At 36.7% G+C, this 21,302-nt stretch overlaps 1 protein-coding gene across 1 annotated transcript; it reads right to left on the bottom strand.

Moving 5' to 3' along the window:
• Positions 1–15,978: 15,978 nt before the first annotated feature.
• On the bottom strand, positions 15,979–16,989 carry LOC131597739 (uncharacterized). The gene has a single exon (XM_058870418.1). It carries the CDS (start codon positions 16,987–16,989, stop codon positions 15,979–15,981), a length of 1,011 nt encoding a protein of 336 aa, XP_058726401.1.
• Between the last annotated feature and the right edge of the window lie 4,313 nt (positions 16,990–21,302).

The following is a 21,302-nucleotide window of genomic DNA, read 5'->3' as shown; positions in this document are numbered from 1 at the left end:
CCACATAGGACCTCATGTTCATCAAGTCATAAAGATAAGTATTTCGTTGTCTGTATGGGAGGAATGGGAGCTAGTCGACTGACTCATAAGGAAAATTGACATGTTTGCTTGGGCTCCCTCATACATGCCAGGTATAAACACCAAAGTCATAAGCCATCGCTTTTCCATCCATCTGGAAAACCAGTAGCGTAGGGAAACGAAAGGTATGCGAGAAAAATAGGGTTTCCATTGAGGAAGAGGAGGAAAAATTGTCCAGCACATTATTTATCATTGAGACAAAGTACCCCTACCTGGTTGGCCAATATAGTCCTGATACATAAGGCCAACAACAAAAGTTGCATGTGTGTAGACTTCACGGATTTGAATGATGCTTGTCCCAAGGATTTGTATGCTACCGGACATTGATCGTATAATCGAAGAATCGTCAATCTACCATGCTTTCAGTTTCTTGGATGCCTGCTTGGGATATAACCATATCAGGATGAATCCTGTGGATGCATCCAAAATTTCCTTCATGTCGAACCATGACAACTACTACTATAATGGCATGCCCTTCACCCTCAAGAACACGGGTGCCACGTACCAGCGAATCATGGATGCGGTTTTTGCCTATCATATTGGGAGAAATATAAAGGTATATGTCAAAGACATTCTTATCAAAATGGGGGAGGGACATAGTCATGCTTAAAACTTGGAGGACATCCTACAGTCAGTAAGAAGGCATGATATGCGCCTAAACCCCGCCAAATGCTCTTTCGTAATGCATGTGAGGAAGTTTGTGTGTTTTATGCTAAAAATTATATGGATTGAAGCCAATCCCGACAAGTTTCAAACATTCATTGATATGAGGAGCCCCACTAATATGAAGGAAGTACACAAACTTATTGGACGCGTTGTCTCCCTGTCTCGCTTCCTCTCCTGTGTAGACCATAAAGCTTTACTTTTTATCGCCGCCCTAAGGAAATAAGAGAAGTTCGAATGGACTACCAAGTGTGACGAGGCTTTCTCCAAGGTCAAGGAGTTCCTCACGTTGCCCTCGAACATCACTTGCCCGATGGAGGACTCATCTTTTCTCCTTTGTGTCTTGGTCACCAAGCAGGCAATGAGCTCAGTTCTCGCTTAAGAAATAGACAAAGTAGAGAGACCCGTGTATTTCATAAGCGAAGTTTTCAAGTGAGTTGAGACACACTACCAGAATATAGAGAAACTGACGTTAGTTGTTATTAGCGTGGCGAGAAAACTCAAGCCATACTTCTAGGGGCACATCATCCTAGTAAAAACCAATTATCTCATCCGTCAATTTTTGAACAAACCCGACTTGGCATGAAGAACTGTATCTTGGTCAGTAGAGCTATCGGAATAAGACATCCAGTATATTCTAAGGGGAAGCATAAAATCTCAAGGCTTAGTCGATTTCTTAGTCGAGCTTATCTCGCTCGTCGATGAAGATTCCCCTTCAGAATGGATATTATCCATGGACGGCACCTCCAACGTGAAAGGAAGTGGTGCAGAAATAGTGCACCAGGGACCAAGTGATATAATTATTGAGCAGAAGTTAAATTTTAAGTTCAGTGCTAGCAAGAATCAAGCAGAATATGAGGCTCTCATCGGTGATATAATCCTCGCCTTGGAAATGGGAGCCACCCGATTAAAATCCATAAGTGACTCTCTGCTAGTCGTCAGCCAGGTCTTGGGACAATATCATGCCAAGGAAACCCAAATGATAAAATATATACAAAAGTTACAAAATCTATCCTCACATTTCCTCTCTTTTGAAGTAGAACACGTCCCCCATGAGCAAAACTTCAGGGCGGATCTCTTGTCCAAACTAGCCACCGCGAAGATCGCAAGGTTTAGTAGAAAAGTCATACAGGAGACCCTAGCCTCCCTAAGCATCGAGTCATATGAAACATATTCTTTGGAGCTCGTCCTCGAGTCCAGTTGCATGTCGCCTATGTTGCACTACCTATAATTTGGCGAACTCCAGTCGGATGAGGGAAAAGCTAGAAACATCAAAAGAAAAATTGCCAAGCCCGCCCTACTCTTTGTGAAACTTTACAAAATGGGGAAGGATACCCCCATGCTGAGGTTCCTAGACGAGAATGATATCTCCCTGGTACTAGCCGAAGTTCACAAGGGAGCCTACAACAATCGCATCGACAAAAAAGTTCTCGTTCATAAGTTGTTAAGGGCATGGTATTCCTAGCCCACGCTAATGAAAAATAGCATCGCCTTTGTCAAGAAATGTGATAAATTTCAAAGACATGCTGAACTTTACCGCACCCAATAAGAGCTTCTCCAATCGCTTACCTCGCCCTGGCCATTTTACCAATGGGGTGTGGATATTATGGGCTCGTTCCCCTTGGTAACGGGGCAATTAAAATTCATGATAATGGGAGTAGACTACTTCACAAAATGGATAGAAGTGAAGGCAGTGGCCAAAGTCACGGCACAAAGATTACGATGTTTCTATTGGCAGAGGATTATGTGTCGATACAGACTCCCTAGCACTATTGTCTCGGATAATGGGACCCATTTCACCAACACCGTAGTCACTAATTTTTGTAAATAATATGGCATGCGGACAAAATTTGTGTTCGTAGTACACCCACAAGCCAAAGGTCAAGCCTAACCACCGAACAAAGTAATCCTCAAGTGACTCAAGAAGAAATTGGACGATGTCAAATGACTCAAGAAGTGATAAGAAATTGAGATGATAGAAACTTTTATGAATGAAGTATAAAGCTATAAGAGTACTTTTGATAGGTTCACATATGTGATTGAGGAACTTTGGTAGGTTCCTATGAAATTTTGTGGTAGAATTTCTAGAGCTTTCACTAAATTGAGATAGATGAACATGGTCATCAAAGTATGCGCTCACATAATACACCTTAAGAAAAGGTTGTGTGAGTTTTTTTGGGTGCAAGTGTGAGTGGTTAAAGTTCCATAGTGCCTATGAATGCGTGAAAAGTTGGATTTATAAGAGAGATGACTCATTTACCTAATATCTTAAGGTTTTAAGTTGAGATGTGGCGTCTCCCTCTCTTATGGTCCTGGAGCATTTGTTATTTGGTGATCCCGACTCTCCTATACTCCCCAATAGTGGTATCCAGAGTCTTGGTTTAGGGGAGTATAAATTTTAGTATACTCATTGGTTGTTGTTTTGTCTGATCTTCCACATCATATAATACTCTGTGTTGATTGGGGAAATTTTGTTTTGCTCCAAGAAAAGTTTTAGTCGCAATGTCAAGTTTTTCAAGTGCAATGAAGATTGACTAAGAGAAATTTGATGCAATAATCAATTTTGGCTTGTGGAAAATTCAAGTTTAAGATGTTTTGATACAATTAGGATTACATAAGGCGCTGAAAGGAAACATTTCCAACATGAACAACGAGAAATGGGAGGAACTAGACTTGAGAGCTTCGAGTAAAATCCATATGTCTTTGGATAATAATATTCTTGCGAATGTTATTGGTACATCGTCAACCAAATAGCTTTGAGAGAAACATGAAGGGATATATCAAGGAAAATGTATATCAAAACGGTTGTTGTTGAAGGAGTGATTTCACAACTTGCGTATGGATGAACATACAAAATTATCTGATCATCTAAGTGTTCTCAATGGTATTATTTATGAATAAAAAACTATTGAAGTCAAGATTGAATATAAAAATAAATCTTTGAGACTCATGTGGCCTCTTCTATCTACCTATAAGCATATTAACCTTATTTTCATATATGGGAAGGAAACTTTGACTTTTTAAGAAGTTTCTAGTAAACGTATTTCTGAAGAAAAAAGATTGAAGGGTGAGGATAATACTTATTCAAACTCAATGTTGGTTTCTAGAGTAATGCCTTATGTGAAGAAAAACAATGAAACGGGTGTGAATTGTTGGAAATATGGAAAAATGAAACAAAGTATAAGTTTCTTGATGGGACAACTTCAGAGAAGGGCTCTGAGTCAAATGCTAACAATGTCTCTCTCGCTGTGAGAGAGGATGATCTTCTCTAAAAATTGAGAAGCGATCCTCATGACATTTTCACTATCATGGAAAACGACAATTTATTGCTTGAAGATTAACAAATGGGCATTGATGCAAAGTGTATTGTGAGATTATGTTGATGGTTGAAGATATTTCTACCAACATGGAAGTTGCACCTTAAAGTTTTAACCTGGTTTTTGACATATGAAAACTCTAAAAGTAGTTTAACTTAAAGTGAACTATACTCTTCTTTAGGTGGAGCATGATAGTTTTTAAAATTATGATTATCGGTGAAGACAATGTGAAAAATCTTGGAATGGTGTAGCTTCAAGAGACTATAATCTTTATGGTAGAGTATGATTGTCAATGAAGATAAGTTAATGTATTATTTTCAATCAATGTGGAGATTGAGTCCCCACTCTTGATAGGTTCACATGTGTGATGGTGGAACTTAGGTCGGTTCCTATGAATTTTGAGGTAGAATTTCCAGAGGCTTCACTAAATTGAGATAGATGTGCATGGGCTTATAGAATACACCTTAATAAAAGGTGGTGTGAGTGTTTGATGACGAAGTTAGAGTTCAAGACAATGAGTCATTCTTGTTGAATCAAAATCCTAACTGTTATGCAAACGTTCAAGTCGTAAACACCTTTATTTATGCACAATCTTTAAAATATTTGATGTTACTTCTCGAATACGTTTTTAAATTTAAGTAAGTTATTGTTTGAACATGTCAAAATTTCAATATGGGAATGAATTTGAAAAAAAAAATCCTTTAAGTCCCTTATTGTTATTAAACTAGGTGTGTTTGTGTGTTAATGGAGGAAACTATATCTCCCATGTTGCTTGGCTTAGACACTAAAGTTAGTTTCTAATATTATATAAAAAATTATAAGTTCCACATTGATTAGTTTGTTTGTATGGGCTTATTTGAGCTTATATACTGCTATAAGTTTTGTGACACTATTTAGTGTTGAGAATAACAAGTGTGAGTAGTATGGAGAAGTTCCTCATTGGTTAGAAATATGGAGACTTAAACATTTAAAAGTGGAAGAATCTAATGACCTATCTCCTTAAGGTATTTGGTAAATATGTGGTGTCAAGGTCTCTTGTAACCATGACTGTTTGCCCCATTGACACGTATGGAGCTCCTCAGACTCCTTAACAGGTGGTATCAGAGCCTGGTTGGCTCGGTGGGAAAGCAGAAGTGGGTCCAGTTGTGTGGATCAAGGCTAGTGATATGGATGACTCACACTTGTGGAAGATATTGTTGGGTTTCATGTGTGAAAGTGTTAAAGTCTCACATCGACTAGGAATGGAGGAAATATTGGGTTTATAAGAGAGGTGACCCATACCCCTATTGTCTTAAGGTTTTGGATGGATACGTGGCATCAATGTCGCTTGGAACCATGGATGTTTGGCCTATTGACACTTCCAGACCTTGTTCCACAGACTTCCCCAACAAGCAATTCTTTTTCAACACTCCCCCTAATTCATGTTCTCGAGACTTCTCATCTCGATGCTTCTCTGCAACTCGTCGAACCTGACTTTCTTCAAGGGTTTGGTGAGTATATCGGTTAGTTGTCATTCTGTCTTGCAATTATTAAGTTCGAGTTTTCCTTTGTTAATTTGATCCCTCGAAAATGGTACATTCTCTCTATGTGTTTATGTCGACCATGATTAGCCAGGTCGATTGCTGACTTTTTGTCGGCAAACAGCTTCATCTTCTTGGGTTCTATAATCTTGAGATCTTTGAGCAATATCTCTATTAATGTTACTTGACATATTTCATATGATGCAGCTACGTACTCAGCTTCACATGATGACAAAGCATGTGAGTAGTGTGGGGAAGTCCCATATTAGTTTGAAATATGGAGACTTGAACATTTATAAGTGACAGAACCCACACACTTATCACCTTAAAATTTTGGGTGAGTATGTGGTGTGTCTCTCACAAAGTGTGTTGCTCAAAAGAAAAGGTCCCAAATTTAAAAATGCTCACTCGTGTTGAGCCCTCCGAATTGCCCTAACATTTAAGAGACTTAATCAAAACAGCTTAAGACATTTTTTATAAATTGTTTTAAACTTATTTTTATAAATTATTCAAGATAGATAATGAAAACAACTAATAACATTAATAAAAACAATTTAAATTTATTTTATATTTTATTATAAAAGTAGCTTATGTAAGCTTATTTATGAGAGCTTATTTTGATAAGCACTTGTGCTATAAGCTGCAAATAAATTGTTTATCTAAACAGGTCCTAGATGATATATCTCGGTTAGCTTATTTCAAATTATAAGAAATATACATGTTTTTTTCTAAAATACACTAAAACCTACTTTTGAATTTTTCCTTCTCCGCTCTCTTTACTCTGTGTTTTCGAATTTTCAAAGTGCCGACTTCTTTTCTTTTCTTTCTACTCATGAATCATTCGGTATTTCTTAGATTCTCTTTGGAGATTTATTTTAGGGAAAATACTCTTTTTCGTCCCTTAACTTTGCCTCGGAGTCCATTATGGTCCCTTAACTTTTAAAAAGTTCGAATCAATCCCTTAAGTGTTAAAAACGGAGTACGTTAGTCCTTTCCGTCTATTTACTGCAAACAGATGTTTAGGTCTGCAGACGTGGCAGATGACATGACTTTTTCCCATTTTTTAAATCTAAAATTCAGAAAAATCCCATTAACACATAAAAATTTCCAATCCAGAAAAATCCTAAATTTTCTGAAACATGATTAAATTCATAAACATCTCATTAACACATTCATCATATGTATTCTTTTTAAAAACTGAAACAATATCAATTAAAAGAAAATAAAAGAAAATAATAACATAAAAGGAATTAAGGGATTAGGGTTTTACTTTGTGGCTATTGAAATCTGAACATCTTCTTCCCTCATATGAACTCGCAGCAGACTCCCCTCCAATCTCCTCCGACGATCGAGTACGACACCACCGCGAAACATTGTCCCCTATTTGAATCCCTCACATCTCTCCCCTATCATGTGAACAACAAAACAACTTCAACATCACCTCTCACCCCTCTTGTCTTCACGAATGGCGCGGCGAAATTCCTCAACTCGTCTTCAGGTAATGCTTCATCTCTTTTATGCTACATGAATCTTGTTCTTCTCTTCTTGATACGTTCAACTGAGTTGTTATGGATCTGTTGAACAGATGAGGATGATTATGATTGAAGAAGTGTTGTTGCGTTGATGGTTGATGATGTTGGAGGTGCGATGACGTTGGCTGCGTGATCTTGTGCAGAAGATTGAAGATATGAAGCTTATCGTGATCCTTGGTGATGATTCGGTTCATAGGTGGTTTTGGAATTATGATTTGTGGAATGAAAGTTATCGTGTGGATTATGGACTCAAGATGGAGATTGAAGATTGAGAGAGTAGACATTGTTACGATCGAGTAATTTCTGGGTTTGAGTAATTGTTTTTGTTATTTATAGGTTTGTTCAATTTTTTTGGTTGTTTTTGGGTTTGTTCAGTTTCTGGGTTTGAGTAGAAGTTGTTACGATTGAGTAATTTATGGGTTTGAGTAATTTATGTTGTTGTTATTTTGAAATAAATATAATGTTTTATCCATATCACCACCACATGTATGCCAATTGGATCCTGATGATTTTGACTTTGACTAATAGTTCTAACGGAAAGGACTAACGTGCTCCGTTTTTAAGACTTAAGGGATTGATTCGGACTTTTTAAAAGTTAAGCGACCATAATGGACCCCGAAGCAAAGTTAAGGGACGAAAAAAAGTATTTTCCCTTTATTTTAATTTCTCCTCATTTGATAAATTATGTAGGTGGTGGAATGACCATTATTGAATGCTCTCTAAAGAATAATTTAAATTTCTCTTTGTTCGAAAAATTATTTGAGATTGTCAAACGATCATTATTAAATTTTCTTTACATAATTATTTAGATATTTTCTAATTCAAGAAATTATTTGGGATAATCAAACAACTAATATTTGAGGATGTATTTCTAATTGATTATACAGTTAAGAGCTAAGTAGTTTTATCTTAAAGACATTGTGGCTGATTAAGTCATGGCAGATTGCTATCTTTGTACAATTTTAATTAATGTCATGTAACGTTTTAAAGAGTAATGACCTAGAAGCACCTATCCCACAATATTTTTTCTCTTACATATTTTCAAAATAGTAAAACAACGCGGACTACTTCATTGCATTCCACGTCTCCTCTATTTATAATTTTATACAAAACTTTTAGAAAAACAAAAAATAAATAAAACAGCAACGAACTTTTACCTAACCAATTGTGTGAGAGTTTCATGAAACGTCAAGAATTACATTATATAACTTTTACAATTAGATATTTTCCAAAATCTCATAAACCAGTCAAAGAGTTTGTTTGTGAATGATAACAATTAACAAAGGTGTATTTAAAGAGCTTTGTCTTTTTGTGTAGATACATGTGACCTAACTCTTGTAAAATTAACAATATCTAATGAAATATTCGGATATATATCCAGAATCTTCTATTAATAAAAACATGTGAATTCCTTTTTGTCTCATAAAAAGTTAGTCATGCATTATGAGTCATCATGCCACTATATACATGTTTCTTAAGTGCAAGTGCCTTTTTGCACGCCCACTACCAATATTTGGTTCAAGTCTTTCAGGACCCAATACATGATCAACAAACATCTACATGCAAGCTTCTTCACATATATAAATAAATAAAAACTTTTCAATTTTAATATAATAATAAAATTTTACACACCCTCTCTCACATATATATATATATATATATATATATATATATATATATATATATATATATATATATATATATATATATATATATATATATATATATATATATATATATATATATAAAATAACTCAATGTTTATTCCATAAAAATGTAGCCAACTCTAATAAAAGGCAATTACAAATCTAAACATAATCTACCTAGATATTAGAAGAATAAAAAAATTTGTAACAAATTTTTTGCATGAGCTATTTCCGCTCTTTCTTGTTCTTGTTTGAAAATATCTGAAAATTCTAGTAATTAGGTAATCGATGTCTATGATATCCACTACTGAACAAATAATAATTTCTAGCAGTAAGTCAATAAAAGCAGTAAAGAAAATAGGAAATTATTTATCCAGTTCGGTGTACAACAACACCTACTGTGGGGGCTACCAAGCCAGAGAGAAAATCCACTATAAGCAATGTTAATTCAGAGTTAAACTTATCAGTTTACCCTCCTCACTTAAAACCTAACCAATGCAATTTCAATCTAACACTAGACCTGAGTCTCTACTCACTCCCCCTCAATCACAGCAGTGATAACAAACAGAAAATTATGAAAAGCAAATTGAAGACACACTCCAAACAAATCTTGATCTTGCTTAAAAGCTTCAATCAAGAGACATAACACTCATGCTTAAAAGCTTAGAGTGACACAACAAATTATAACTCAAAACACCTTATTCCAATTGATAAGTGCCAAAATGTTGTTATTTTGTGTATATAATTGTGGCACTTATCGATTCTATTCATTCCGTTTTTGTAATAAAATCCCCACTTTTGTGTATATATTCACATTATTTAGTTTTCATATGTTTTATATACCGTTTAATAGTTTTTCCTTTGTTTTTATAGGTATTCATGCTTATTGGAGCCTCGAGGAATAAAGTGTCGAAGGCACGACTCCGATTGCGCGATTTTGGATCAAATAAGCAAGATTTGTGCAGAGAGGTCCGCTTAGCGGCCTCTAAGCGCGCTTTCCAGTGGCGAACCAATTTTCCTGGCCGCTAAGCGGAGCCCTGTTTATTGTTCTAGATATTTTTGTAATACGTGTAGTCCGCTCAGCGAGGTTTGGCCGCTAAGCGGCCGTAGCAGAAATTGTGTTTATATTTCTTCATTTGTAACATTTCTAGGGTATGGTTTTGGAGAGTTTTTGGTTCCAACTCCATCATTTTCATTCTTAGATTAGGATTGGCTTAGAAAACAACACCGGGTCATGCACTTGGAAGATCGGAGGTGGATTTCTCATCAACCGGAGCTGACAACCCGCGAGATATTTGGTTTCTCTTCTCTTCTTTGTGTATTTCTTTTGTGTTGGGTTTGTTTGTATAGTTACTCGAATCTTATGTATATTTACCGATTATAATGTTATGTTTAACTTGCTTTACAAATCTGTGTTGATGTTATCCTGGATTTTTGCTCTATGCTGGGGATTTGGGTTGCTTTAGAGATAAACTTTTTGAATCCTTATCTAGGATGATAATCTGTTGGTTCTGAACTCTAGAGATAGATTTAGAACTAGCATTCACTGTTTGTATCTGTACGTAATGCTTTCGTGTTTGAGCGGCGCGCGAGAGATCGCCGACGCGAGAACACAGATGTTCTCGTGACTTCGCGTTAGAGATAACCTTAGTTGTGAGATGATCTCGTTTGTGCTCCAGAGATGGACGCTTATGTGAGAGATACGTGATGACATAGATGAGTATCGTAGGTTGAGTATAACGGGTTGGTAAGTGTATGTTTGTGAAGAGTGAATATATTTACATTCCTGATAAGTTATTTCTCTTCTAAGAATGTGTTTATTCTTTTAATGTCTATATCTTTGTTTACTTTTTGCTCATTCAATCCCGAGCTCGAAACCATAGAAACTATTGAATGGCATCTCTCCATCTCTGTGGACGATAATTCCCGGATCAATATTTCCAAATATTTTTTGTTGCTTGCCCTATACTGCATTCAACAAAATGGCGCCGTTGCCGGGGATGGTTGTGATTGCATCGCAATAGTTTTCATGGTTGTGAGCTTTGTATATATCGTATATATTGTATTGTTTCACGTGTATATATTTACTTGTACATGTTTACTTGTACATGTTCACCATATAGTTACTTGTATATGTTTACATACAAGTATACTTTGTTGGTGAATGTTGGTGAAACACGTTGAGATCGGACCAGTTCGTTATTCAAAATCTTCACTTTTCAACTTGTGAATCCAACATTCACCCATTTTCTCTTTTTGTATGATAATAATTGTATTTGTTGCAAACTTGTACATATGTATTTGTTTATGTATATAGTTGTATACTTTCGTTTTTATGTTCGTTTAATTGTTGTATATATTTGTACCCGTAACGTTTGTTGAGTGGTTGGTTAGGACACTTTCTTTAGGCTTGTGCGGTGAGACGTCACCATGGCATGGCGGGAGGAAGCTACTTTCCAAACACCGAAACAATAAAGGCGTCGAGCTAACGACGTAAAACAAGCGCTTGTTGGGAGGCACCCCAACGGTTGTAAATTTTTGTCTATATTTCAGTATTTGAGGTATTTAGGTGAAGTGGAGAGAGTTGGAACAGCTGTTTCTGTTCTGATTTTTCAGGTTTTTCTGTCATCCGCTAAGTGAGCCTAGCTCCGCTAAGCGATGACAGTAAAATTTTGTTTTCTTGCTTTGTATCAGTGGGATTCCTATTCCACTTGGTTCACTCCTTTTTCCCACTCTCACCAAGGCTAATTAATAGTATATCTTAGTTTTGTTTTTCTAATTCTTTTGTTGGTTGTTTGTACTCAAATTTTGTTCGGTGATTCGAAGATTTTTGAGGTGATTTTCCAAAGCTTGAGTGTTTCAACTTGCGGATGTATGGTAGGATATTGTTTTTGAAGTGTATCATTCAAGGTACTCATTTATCGCTTTCTATAGCATAACATGTTTAGGAAACTTTTCATTTGTACAATTACCATGTCATTCATTCTTTTGCATTACTTGCTTGTTGATTGAATCACTTTAGTTCCCAAACCATAAATGTGAGGAAGCTTTCCATTATTCATATATGCTGGAGGCCACAATCTTTGTTTTAACTAGATTTTATTATGCTTAATCTTTTATTTATGTTGATTTTATGAAAGCATGAAAAGGATCAAGGCATTTTGTTTCATTTTGAGCACAACTACCAAAACCAAATAGTCAATTCACCTTGTGAGTGTGTGATCATTTGTTAACCCCTTTGAGCCTTTTTTGTCAATGTCCATGTTGTTTTTGCTAAATGCTTATCTTTGAGTGTTTAGTTCTCATTTTTGAATGGATGATTGATTCTTTGTTTTCTTGAACCCTCAATCATGATTTTTGGTGTGAATTTTTACCTTGCCTTAGAAAGTAGGGAGTATTCACATGATGATGTGGTTGAATTCAAGTTGGGGAGAGAAATGATTGTGTACTTATTTGGTTGTTGCTTTGAGGTTGAAAAGAAAGAAAAAAATGTGAAAAGAAAAGAAAAAGAAAAAGAAAAAAAAAGTGAAAAAGTTTTGAAAAAGAAAAGAGAAATGAATAATTGTGCTAATAAGTATTGTGATTGGTTTGAGAAACTTGAGATTATGGAAGAAGTTTAATCGAGATTTTGTTGCTTAGGACTTTGGTGGATTGATCACTCCCTTAGGTTTAGGCAATTTTTTGTTTCGATTAGCCTTAGGACTTATCCCTTGTTTGTTAACCAAGCCACATTACAACCTTGAAAAGTCCTTGTGATTATTGCTTTTGTATCTTCAATGTGATTTTTGGATGAATGCATAATTTAATCTTTTGTTTGCAAGATTGTTGGATGAGTGTTAAAAGTCTTTCACCTTTGTGTGTTCTTCATCCATTGATGAAATTTTGCTAGGTGTGATTCATGAAATAGCATGTATTGTTTTAGAATGTTTTGCATGATTTTTGTGCTTATGATTCGTTTCGTTTACATGTTGTCGTTGTAGGATAGTGGTAAGTACTTACTTTGTTTATACGTTTTTGTATTGAGCCATACATTTGTTTTTGGTTTTCTAAACTTCTTGATTCACAATTCTTTGGTTTATTACTTTTGATTCTTTGATTTATTTGACATTGTTTGAGGAGAAACAAAGTTTTAAGTTGGGGAGAGTTTGATAAGTGCCAAAATGTTGTTATTTTGTGTATATAATTGTGGCACTTATCGATTCTATTCATTCCGTTTTTGTAATAAAATCCCCACTTTTGTGTATATATTCACATTATTTAGTTTTCATATGTTTTATATACCGTTTAATAGTTTTTCCTTTGTTTTTATAGGTATTCATGCTTATTGGAGCCTCGAGGAATAAAGTGTCGAAGGCACGACTCCGATTGCGCGATTTTGGATCAAATAAGCAAGATTTGTGCAGAGATGTCCGCTTAGCGGCCTCTAAGCGCGCTTTCCAGTGGCGAACCAATTTTCCTGGCCGCTAAGCGGAGCCCTGTTTATTGTTCTAGATATTTTTGTAATACGTGTAGTCCGCTCAGCGAGGTTTGGCCGCTAAGCGGCCGTAGCAGAAATTGTGTTTATATTTCTTCATTTGTAACATTTCTAGGGTATGGTTTTGGAGAGTTTTTGGTTCCAACTCCATCATTTTCATTCTTAGATTAGGATTGGCTTAGAAAACAACACCGGGTCATGCACTTGGAAGATCGGAGGTGGATTTCTCATCAACCGGAGCTGACAACCCGCGAGATATTTGGTTTCTCTTCTCTTCTTTGTGTATTTCTTTTGTGTTGGGTTTGTTTGTATAGTTACTCGAATCTTATGTATATTTACCGATTATAATGTTATGTTTAACTTGCTTTACAAATCTGTGTTGATTATCCTAGATTTTTGCTCTATGCTGGGGATTTGGGTTGCTTTAGAGATAAACTTCTTGAATCCTTATCTAGGATGATAATCTGTTGGTTCTGAACTCTAGAGATAGATTTAGAGCTAGCATTCACTGTTTGTATCTGTACGTAATGCTTTCGTGTTTGAGCGGCGCGCGAGAGATCGCCGACGCGAGAACACAGATGTTCTCGTGACTTCGCGTTAGAGATAACCTTAGTTGTGAGATGATCTCGTTTGTGCTCCAGAGATGGACGCTTATGTGAGAGATACGTGATGACATAGATGAGTATCGTAGGTTGAGTATAACGGGTTGGTAAGTGTATGTTTGTGAAGAGTGAATATATTTACATTCCTGATAAGTTATTTCTCTTCTAAGAATGTGTTTATTCTTTTAATGTCTATATCTTTGTTTACTTTTTGCTCATTCAATCCCGAGCTCGAAACCATAGAAACTATTGAATGGCATATCTCCATCTCTGTGGACGATAATTCCCGGATCAATATCTCCAAATATTTTTTGTTGCTTGCCCTATACTGCATTCAACACCAATACAATCATCAAAGTGACAGTTGCTTGGATTACAAGAAAACACTAACAAAAACACACGTGAAAATAAACCACAATGCACGGAATTCTTCACACCAAAATCTCTACCTCTAAAAGTAGGATTAGCAATCTTCTTATAGGCAGCACTTAGGCCTTGGGCCTTCCAAACATAAATTAGGGTTAACCAAGTTAACCTAATTTCTACATCATCAGAGTGTTAAATCATATGTTGTAGACGAGATCTTTTAGCGAGAACCATACAACACTAAATATATATATTTTCCTAAATTGTAGCCTGAGATAAATAAGGAAACATAACAGCTAAATATAATAGCTAAACATAACAGCCACTGCTGTCAGATACTGATGTCATGACATCGAGCATGACATCCAACCAAAATCTTTATTAGCTCAAGCAGTCAAACCTTGCATAACACAACACATAGCATGTCATGACATTAGTCAATACATCACACATACAGGAATATTTTACCATAAAAACACACAACACACAACCGCACAGGCATGGAATAGCTAATACATCTACAGACAATCATCAAGCATAGCTACCATTATACTACTACTACTACTACCAGACATCATACATAACTACAAACCAGCTACACAGAACATACTGATATGCTAACACATCATATCAATATTCAGCACTACACACATTTATACTACCACAGAATCATACAACTATCATCACACAATCATAGATCAACACATCTGACTGCAGAAATAAACTGCGGGAGTAAACATCCAGAAATAAACTTCATTCATCAGCACCGCCAAAAAAAATTGTTGAGCACACAGTCACACAGTACTTGTTTTGGGGTGACACCATAACACACTACTCCCCTTTTTTGCCAGAAATGTTGCCTAGGCAACCTTTATATTCAATTAAGTATAGGCCATTATTAAAAGAAACAAAAATGATTAAAGCCCAAAAAAATCACCATTAATAGCTTCTCTAGTCTTCAGACTCAGAGCCATCAGAAATGTCTTCACCACCTTCTTCATCTGTGTCATCAGCTGGACTGGCCTCTTCTTCTTCATCTGATCCTGCCTCTTGTTCATCATCTGCCTTATGAACTGCTTCTTCATTCTTAGTAAACTCAACACCTTTTTCTATTTCAAGAGAGATGATCAATTTTTCTAGAGTTAGTTTTCTAGACTCCAACTCCTTGCATGTTTCCCTGAGCATTGCAACTACTGCAGCTTTACCTGTAGTGGAGCTTCCTTTGGATGTCCCAGCTGATGTCATATATGAAGGATGGAAAAGCTATAGGACCTTTTACACTAACGCTTCCAGCATGCTTCATAGTCTGCTCAAATATGTAAGTACCATAATCAAACTTGACTTGCATAGATAAATCTTCCTAGAATAGTGGCAATGGTAGATTTATGGTTGGTAGGCACCCAATTTGCAGCACCAATCTTATGCAACATGGCATACTTCATGCTTAGCTTACTAGCAGACAGCTTCCCCTTTAAAGGCCAGCTTTTGACCTGGTTGGCAGTGATGACTTGGTACACCTTGTTATCAGAGACTTCCAGCTCAAGTTGAGCTTTATCCGACCTCCCCAAATAGTTATTTATCACAGTGGAGGAAAAGTAACACACCTGCCCCTCACATACACCTTCCTAAATTCCTTAAACTTTCTATCAGCACACTCTTCCGAGAGGTTCACAATGAATTCTTTCACCAGCACTTCATAGCTTGTTGCAAAGTGAGCAACAGTCTTCATTAACTCAGCAGCATGAATCAGCTCCATTATATCTTTGTAGTCAAGAGCATTCTAAGCTAATTCTCTCTTAAGGGCCAGTCTCTTTTGGTAGATATATTTCCACCTGTTGACACTTGAAGTATAATGGAAGGAAATATTGTCTATGGGTACATCAGGGACTTTAGCAACAAGCTTGCTGGAAGTAGGCCTCTTCTTTCGTGGAATGTCTAGAACATCAACTTCAACATCAGAATCAGAGTTGTCCATGACCTGAGCTTTCCTCTTCTTTGGAATAACCTTGCTCCAAGACTTTGAAGGTCCAACAGGAACACTTTGAGATACAGTCTTACTCTTACTAGGGCCAGCGGAGGCACTCTTGGACACAACTTTACTTCTGATGGGTCCAGTTGAAGTATTCTTTGGTACTCTCCTCTTGGGAGGACTCTGATCAACTACTTTCTTACCCTTCCTGATCATGAGCCTTTTTGCTACGCTGAGATTTACATTTGCAACCAGATCATTATCAGAGAATTCATCAAGATCAACAACATTTTTACCTGAATCAACATTGGGACCATCCTCAGTGGTGTCAGTGACATCCTTAGCAACATCAGCAACTTCAACATTTTTTTCTTCATCAATCACCTGAACATCATCATTATTCGTCTCATGGACCTCATCAGCATCCATACTCACACCTTGATCTTCTTGAGCAATATTTGGATTAGGGTTCTGAGTGGAGTCAGGGATAACAGTCTGTAGAGGTACAGAAATCCCAGGAACTTGACGTTGTTCATCCAAGATTTTAGTGACTATTTGCGCAATAGTCTGATGAGTATAATGCGATCCTTCCTTTGTCAGGTTCTCAAGATCAATAGACGAGGAGGGGTTAGAGGTCTTTCCATGTACAGCTTCTTTTGGTCTTCTTGCATGTGGAGAGCGAGGCTTCGTCACACGAAGATTTTCAGTGGACACCATTCTTAAGGAAGCAACAACAAGAACTTCATTAGGGTTGATATTTGGAGTTCTTGGGTCAGAGTCAGATGCAGTCTTGAGAGAGGAGGGTTTGGATGACTGAGACATCTTGGATATCTTTAAATGAGCGATAGGAGGGGGTTCTTGAAAGTGGTTGAGAGCAAGAAATATGAAGCAGTTGTGAGAGTAAGGTTTGATCATGAGAAAGAAATAGAAACTGTAGAGGTGAATTTGCAAATGAGGAGGGAACTTAGAGTCTTTCACACTCAGCAGCCACGTCACTAATTGATTATTTAAATTGTCCGAAACCTTATTTCCCAGCTTCTTTAATTGCTATAATTCCTCATGGATACATATTCCTAACTTGCTCCTTAATTTTTCAAATTATGTAGCATCAAGAGCTTTGGTGAATATGTCAGCTAGTTGAAGTTCAGTGGATACATGTTCCAAGGAAATCAGTTTGTCTTCTACAAGTTCTCTTATGAAGTGATGTCTAATATCAATATGATTGGTTCTGCTATACTGAATTGGATTCTTGGATATGTTGATAGCACTAAGATTGTCATAGTACAATGTCATGACATTTTGTGTGACATTGTATTCAGTCAGGATTTGCCTCATCCATATCAGTTGAGAACAGCTGCTACCAGCTGCTATGTACTCAGCTTCAACAGTAGATAAAGAGACATAATTTTTCTTCTTGTTGAACCATGATATGAGATTGTTTCCGAAGAAGAAACACCTGCCAGGTGTGCTTTTTCTATTATCAGCATTTCCAGCCCAATCAGCATCACAATACCCAGATAAGATAGGTTCACACCCATGAGAGTACAATATACCAAAGTCACAAGTTCCATTCACATATTTGAGAATCCTCTTGATTTGATTTATGTGACTTACTTTGGGTTCTGATTGATATCTAGCACATACTCCAACTGTAAAGGAAATATCTGGTCTGCTAGCTATTATATATAGAAGACTTCGAATCATGCTTCTATACAGACTCTGGTCAACACTAGTGCCACCTTCATCTTTAGATAACTTTAAATGAGTAGGGGAATGTGTTCTTTCGTGACTAGCATTATCCACTCCAAACTTTTTGACAATATTCTTGGCATATTTTCTTTGAGAGAGGAAGATGGAGTCTTCCATTTGTTTAACTTGTAACCCAAGAAAATATGTCAATCCTCCAACCATACTCATTTCAAACTCAGTTTGCATCTGATTGACAAAGTGTTTAACCATCATATCTGACATCCCAACAAACACTATATCATCCACATATATCTGAGAAATCATGATTTTTCCACCTTCATGAAGGATAGAAAAACACTTAGAAAGGGGGGGTTTGAATAAATGTAGTCTAAAAACTTGAACGATAAAAACAATATGCACAGTTATTTTATCCTGGTTCGTTGTTAACTAAACTACTCCAGTCCACCCCCACGGAGTGATTTACCTCACCTGAGGATTTAATCCACTAATCGCAACAGATTACAATGGTTTTCCACTTAGTCCGCGACTAAGTCTTCCAGAGTATCCTGATCACAACCTGATCACTCCAGGAACAAATGCTTAGACACAAGCTAAGACTTTCTTAGAGTATCCTGACCACCACGTGATCACTCTAATTACATCTGCTTAGACACAAGCTAAGACTTCCTAGAGTATCCTGATCAACACTTGATCACTCTAGTTACTTACAAATTAATGTAATCAATTCTAAGAGTTTTACAATGCTTCTTAAAAGCTATAATCACAACAGTGATATTTCTCTTAACGTTTAAGCTTAATCTCACTAATATATTACAACAGCAATGTAGTGAGCTTTGATGAAGATGAAGTTTCTGATCTTTGAGTTTGAACAGCGTTTCAGCAAGTTTATTGTTAGCCAATCGTCAACCTTGCTTCTTATCAGAACTTCATATTTATAGGCGTTGGAGAAGATGACCGTTGAGCGCATTTAATGCTTTGCGTGTTCCGTACAGCTTTGCATTTAATGTTTCACGCCTTTGTCAACTACCTCGAGCCTTGTTCACGCTGTGTCTACTGACGTTGCCTTTAATAGCTTCCAACGTTCCTTTTGTCAGTCAGCGTAGCCTGCCACCTGTACTTTCTTCTGATCTGATGTTTGAATATAATATTTGAATATCATCAGAGTCAAACAGCTTGGTGCATAGCATCTTCTTGTCTTCTGACCTTGAAGTGCTTCTGAGCGTGATACCATGAGAACTTCAGTGCTTCTGCTTCTGATCTCAAGTTCTTCTGATGCTTCCATAGACCCATGTTCTGATTCTGCCTTGACCATCTTCTGATGTCTTGCCAGACCATGTTCTGATGTTGCATGCTGAACCTTCTGAGACAAAGCTTCTGAGCGATGATTTGTGCATACTCTTTATATATTTCCTGAAAGGGAAATTGCAATGTATTAGAGTACCACATTATCTCACACAAAATTCATATCCTTGTTATCATCAAAACTAAGAATATTGATCAGAACAAATCTTGTTCTAACAATCTCCCCCTTTTTGATGATGACAAAAACATATATAAATGATATGAATTTGCGATCAGAAAGAGCAGACGGCTAAAGACAAATCACACAGCTATAGCATAAGCATGTGAATATGTCTCCCCCTGAGATTAACAATCTCCCCCTGAGATGAATAATCTCCCCCTGAAATAAATACTCGAAGAACTTTAATAATAAAAGACTTCCCTGATTATTTCGGTAGAGACGATCACATAAGCTTCTTACTTCTGATAATTCATAGCTTCTGACTTCTGCTTCCATTGGACAGCTTCAGAACTTGAATTTCTTTAGATCCCTAGAACACTCACAGCTTCTGATTCCTGCTTCCATTTAGGACAGCTTCAGAACTTGAATTTCTTTGATCTTCAGAACATTCACAGCTTCTGATTCCTGCTTCCATTTAGGGCAGCTTCAGAACTTGAATTTCTTTGATCTTCAGAACATTCACAGCTTCTGATTCATGCTTCCATTTAGGACAACTTCAGAACTTGAATTTCTGGATCTTTAAAACATTCACAGCTTCTGATTTCTGCTTCCCTCAGATAGCTTCAGAGCTTTGAATTTCTTCTTACATCACTTCATGCTATATTGTATCAGAACATTGTTGAATGTACCAGAGCATCATCAGAGCATCTCTACATCCTGAAATGTTACAGAACAAAACTAAACGACAAAAGTCAGCATGAATGAGTTAGAACATAAAGTGTGTATCAGAACACAAAATATGTATCAGAGCCATATAGGCCATATAGAATATGTCAGATCCAATAGACAATGTATCAGAGCAAATAGACAGTGATTTGGATCATATTCTATTATCAGAATTTCTGATCGTTCTTCCTTCTTGCTTCTGATTCTGAAGCTTCCTAGCACTCAGCTTGCTTCAAGAATCCAAGAGCTATTTCTGATCATTCTTCCTTCTTGCTTCTGATTCTGAAGCTTCATAGCACTCAGCTTGCTTCAAGAATCCAAGAGCTATTTCTGATCGTTCTTCCTTCTTGCTTCTGATTCTGAAGCTTCCTAGCACTCAGCTTGCTTCAAGAATCCAAGAGCTTGATTCTCTAAAGAGTTGCTTCATCATCTCGTTGCTCATCTCGTTGCTTCTCATGTTGATCTTGAATCTTCGATTCCTGCAACAACACAACTTAAAAGCATATGAAGCTTGCAGCTTCTGTTAGTAAATGTGGGGTCTTTTTACTCGGTAACTGATAATATTAATCAGATCATTTATCATATATTTTCTCCCCCTTTTTGTCATAACATCAAAAAGCATAAAAGATTCAGATGTAAAGCAAGAGACAAAAGGAAAGAAAAAAAAAAGATAACTTTTCATTGATTTCAACAAGAAGGATTACAAAAGGGAAATGCAGGAAAACAGATGCAACAAGGAAAGAAAACTACAAAGACTTAAGACCTACAACTCTAACTTAGACATAATCCTAGCTAACATATCATGAATCCCTGCGGTCTTCTCAGTTTGTTCAGCCATGAAGGCTTGAAACTCTGCATGCCTGAGCAGCTCCCAGAGAAAGAAGTAAATGAATACAAAAGAGGAACTGAGAACAGTTCACCAGGAGAGAGTGTATTCTCAGATGGGCTTTCCCTTAACATAGAAGTTAAGTCCTTAGGGAACCTTACTTCATCCAATATCTTAAGAAAGTCTTCTTCCTTTGGACAAAGGTTAATAACAGCATCAAGGAAGAGATCTGTCCTGAGAAAAAAACTTGGAATGCCATCCTGAGAGATGTTTCTCATCCTGTAACCGATTAACCCTTCCATCCGTTCTATTCAAATAGATCATCCACTTTTGAGACTTAGTTTCTTCAACAGGTTTAAAGTTTTGATGAAGAGAACTAGGCGAAGGATTCATGATGAATGCTAGAACGAT

This window comes from Vicia villosa, linkage group LG1 (genome assembly GCF_029867415.1).
Source record: "Vicia villosa cultivar HV-30 ecotype Madison, WI linkage group LG1, Vvil1.0, whole genome shotgun sequence".
In the NCBI taxonomy this organism is placed as follows: domain Eukaryota; kingdom Viridiplantae; phylum Streptophyta; class Magnoliopsida; order Fabales; family Fabaceae; genus Vicia; species Vicia villosa.
Note: the sequence above shows the minus strand (reverse complement) of the source record. Positions and strands in the feature narration are given on the sequence as shown.